At 36.7% G+C, this 3,603-nt stretch overlaps 2 protein-coding genes across 2 annotated transcripts; one reads left to right on the top strand and one right to left on the bottom strand.

Moving 5' to 3' along the window:
• The first annotated feature begins 1,346 nt into the window (after positions 1 to 1,346).
• On the top strand, positions 1,347 to 1,922 carry LOC141638476 (uncharacterized). Its single transcript, XM_074447890.1, has one exon. It carries the CDS (start codon positions 1,347 to 1,349, stop codon positions 1,920 to 1,922), a length of 576 nt encoding a protein of 191 aa, XP_074303991.1.
• Positions 1,923 to 2,058: 136 nt separating this feature from the next.
• On the bottom strand, positions 2,059 to 3,356 carry LOC141638475 (uncharacterized). Its single transcript, XM_074447888.1, has 3 exons — positions 2,971 to 3,356; positions 2,748 to 2,899; positions 2,059 to 2,618 (listed from the first exon to the last, which is right to left on the bottom strand). Exons 1-3 carry the CDS (start codon positions 3,354 to 3,356, stop codon positions 2,059 to 2,061), a joined length of 1,098 nt encoding a protein of 365 aa, XP_074303989.1.
• Between the last annotated feature and the right edge of the window lie 247 nt (positions 3,357 to 3,603).

The following is a 3,603-nucleotide window of genomic DNA, read 5'->3' as shown; positions in this document are numbered from 1 at the left end:
GATCAAAAATTTAAATTTTGAATTTTGAGATTATTGTAATTAAATTAGGAATTATTTCATAAAAGTTATGATAATTAGGGTTAAATATAAGCAATAATATAAAAACAAGTTGAATTATTGTCAAATAATTAGTATAGACTAATTTTGAGTCCTAAAACAGTTGGGGTAATTAACTTGGATTTAAATTTGATTTAAGTATTATTTTGTGATTTTAATGAGTTAAAAGTCACACATTTTCATAAAACTGAGGAATATACGATACCATCTAGTAGGGCGATTTGGCACATTCATTTTGCATGTTGAATACATATATATTGTTGCATTTTTATAGATGAATGTCATTTAAATTTATGTAATTTTGAATCATATAATTTGTCTTAGTATGGCCTTAGTTTAATTGGTATTTCCCGTAATGTAAGGGAATATCGATTCGGTTGTAATTTTAATGTGATCTCGCATCACCGTTTTGTAATTTAATAGATTTAAATTTTTATTACAAATGTATAATAGGAAATGCTATGTACATTACTATTATATTTGTAATTTCGGAGTTTCCAAAACACGGAGCCATTCGGAAAGGAGTTCCGATCAAGACGGTGTTTCCTTGGGTGGCGTGTCACATGAAGTTCAAGGGACGAAAGGAGTTGGTTTCCGAATTGTAATAGTTTATTAGATTTTATATTTTAGGAAAGGCCATACTAGGAATTTATTTTATTTTGCATGTTTTCTTTCTTTATATGTTTGTATGCATGCCAAATCGCCATAATATCACATGCATATCTTTTTATATCTAGTTCTCAACCTTGTCAATTATAATTATCGATAGATCACTAATTTAGTTCACTTAAAAGAGATAGATAATAAATTGAGAAGACCTTCACATTTCCAAAAATTAAGACTTAGCCTTACCAAATAGTAGGAACCCATGAATCCCAATTCATTAGGGGTACAATACGGTTCGCCTGGGTGCTTTCTTTTTACGTTGGGTAAGTGGGGTAATAAAATGTTATTACATTTTGAAATTTGGTTGAACTCAACGGAAGTATTAGGGTCCGTAGGCTCATGTGTTCCGGGCTAAAGATGAACTTAATGTAATTTCATCGACCGAGAGTTCTAAGTGTAGAACCGGTTAAATGAGTTAACCCACCAAATTGTATTAGTAAGGTTGTAGAGGGTTCGTTGGCCCACAATCGAGTTAGTATGGATTTGGATCTTGGAATCATTTATATAGGGTGGAGGTCTTTATATAAATGCTAAACTTGTCTAAAATGTTTACAAGTCTTAAAAAAACGATAAATGTTAACATTTCCTTTATCTCTTTTTTGTAGTCAATTTGATTTATCGCAATGACAACCCCTAGCTCATCCGCACCACCTCTCACTACCGTTTCATGGATTCGGTCCTTTATGGATCGATGCAAACTCAAAAAGAATGGTTCAAATTTCGCCGATTGGGATGAGCAACTTCGCTTAGCCGCAAAAGGTGATGAAAAACTTCGTTTCCTTACCAAACCTTCTCCCCCTACACCTAATGCTAGGTTATCAAATGCCGTGAGGGAGGCCTATGAGGACTACCAAAAGGAAACGGCCGCGATCAAGAATGTATTGATCTTCTCCATGCAAGCCGATCTTCAAAGGAGTGCCATAAAGATGAGCACCGCCTATGAGATCTATACTAAGGTTGGGACCATGTTATCACAAGCACCTAGAATATTGCAATATGAAGCGGCTTCTCAATTCTTTGAGCTCAATATAAAAGAAGGACAAAATGTGAGCACTCATGTGCTCAAAATGATTGAGCATGTTGAGACTCTCAAGTTGCAAGGGGTAGAGATCCCCGAACAACTAGTTATTGACCGAGTACTCCATTCATTGAGTCGTATCAAAAGCTATGTTCAATTTTTTTTTTTGGTGAAAGGTTAGGAAATTCTCATTAAGCTCAAAACAAACTATTACAGACTAGTACATAGTTTGATTACATAGCAATTTTAGATCAAAAAACTTATTCAAAAATAGACTTGATCAAACAAACATCACTAGGTCTTCTTGCTCTATTCTGCTAGGGTACTGTACAAAGTTTCAATAACTTGAGCGTAGCCTGGGCAACAACTTCAGGACGGTCAACAGTAAAATCAACTCTCGCCTTGTTCCTCTGGATCCAGACAGCATAAAGTCCAGCTTGAAGGAAGGCAGACACCACATTTTTCTTAACCACAGACCAAGGCTTATTTTGCACCCACAATAACGCATCAGAACCAGGTCTTCTGATGTTCAGGTGACGCATTAGGTTGTAGATAAGGAGTTTAGTAAAACCACAATGTTGAAAAAAGTGTTCATGTGTTTCAGAAGCAATACCACACAATAAGCACTTATCATCAGTAGAGATGCCCAAGGATGCTAATCTGTCTTTGAGCATCAGGGCTTTCCTAGAAATAAGCCAATTCACAAAATTATGTTTAGGCAAGCACCAAGTATTCCATACATAGATAGCCCAAGGCACACGAGTTTTCTTTGTCCTAATCCATTCATAACCATTAGAAACAGTATACCCCTTAGGGTGAGGGCACCAGTGACCAGCATGATAGGCAACACTATACTTTCCTTTCACTTTGCAGATAGCTTTCCAAGACCAACTTGTATCAGTTTTTGGCTTATAAGAGCTCTAGTCAAAACCTTGTATATAGAGGTGATTGATCCACTTGACCCATAGGCTATCTGGCTTGTAGTAGATCCACTAGACTAGCTTACCTATGGCAGCAACATTCCAAGCATAGTTGTCTCTAAGTCCCAAACCGCCTTCACATTTTGGCGTGCAATATTTCTCCCAACTAACCATGGGCACTCGAATATAATCAGGAGAACCATCCCATAGGTAATTTCTACAGAGTGCCTCAACTTTCCTAATTACACATTTTGGTAGGAGAAAGATAGAAGCCCAATAATTAGTCAAAGATGAAAGAACAGAGGATACCAGTGTAAGTCTCCCAGCATAGGAGGCTTTTTTGCACCAAATCCTCGGATGCGAGCATTAATCTTTTCAATCAATACTGAGTAGTGCTTCACAGACAGCCTGCCAGCAGAGATCGGAACACCCAAGTATTTAAAATGGAGGGTTCCTTCTACAAAACCAGACACCTGCAGAATGTCTTGTTTAACTGATTCAACAACTCCATTAAAATATATATTGGACTTCAAAGTATTCATATGAAGACCAGTAGCAGCAGTGAATGTAGCAAAAGCTCTAAGGAGGATCATGATGGAAGTTGTATCACCTTTGGAAAAAAGAAGTAGATCATCAGCAAACACGAGGCGACTCAGTTTTAATTTACCACACATGGGGTGATACCTGAAATTCATTGTGGTAGTCACATGGAGGAGAATTCTACTTAGATATTCCATGGCAATGGTAAAAAGTAAGGGAGAAATTGGGTCTCCTTGTCTTAACCCTTTAGCATATTTGAAATAGCCAAAATTCATCCCATTCAAGACAAGAGAATAGGATGCAGATCTAACACAGACCATTACCAAACTGATGAACTTCTAAGGAAAGTTCAGAGCAACAAGCATCTGTTCAAGAAAATCCCAGTTAACAGAATCATATGCT

The sequence above is a fragment of the Silene latifolia genome, unplaced genomic scaffold, assembly GCF_048544455.1.
Source record: "Silene latifolia isolate original U9 population unplaced genomic scaffold, ASM4854445v1 scaffold_20.1, whole genome shotgun sequence".
Classification (NCBI taxonomy): domain Eukaryota; kingdom Viridiplantae; phylum Streptophyta; class Magnoliopsida; order Caryophyllales; family Caryophyllaceae; genus Silene; species Silene latifolia.
The sequence above is the reverse complement of the archived record's forward strand: the minus strand, read 5'-3'. Positions and strand labels throughout refer to the sequence as shown.

Bases quoted from the DNA above. Each gene is read 5' to 3' on its own strand.
- LOC141638476 (XM_074447890.1), top strand. From the start codon at position 1,347: ATGACAACCCCTAGCTCATCCGCACCACCTCTCACTACCGTTTCATGG.
- LOC141638475 (XM_074447888.1), bottom strand. From the start codon at position 3,356: ATGAATTTCAGGTATCACCCCATGTGTGGTAAATTAAAACTGAGTCGC. The intron at 2,900-2,970 runs GTATCCTCTGTT...ATGTGTAATTAG, and splicing joins ATGCTGGGAGACTTACACTG to GAAAGTTGAGGCACTCTGTA. The intron at 2,619-2,747 runs GTAAGCTAGTCT...GGTCTTGGAAAG, and splicing joins TTGGAATGTTGCTGCCATAG to CTATCTGCAAAGTGAAAGGA.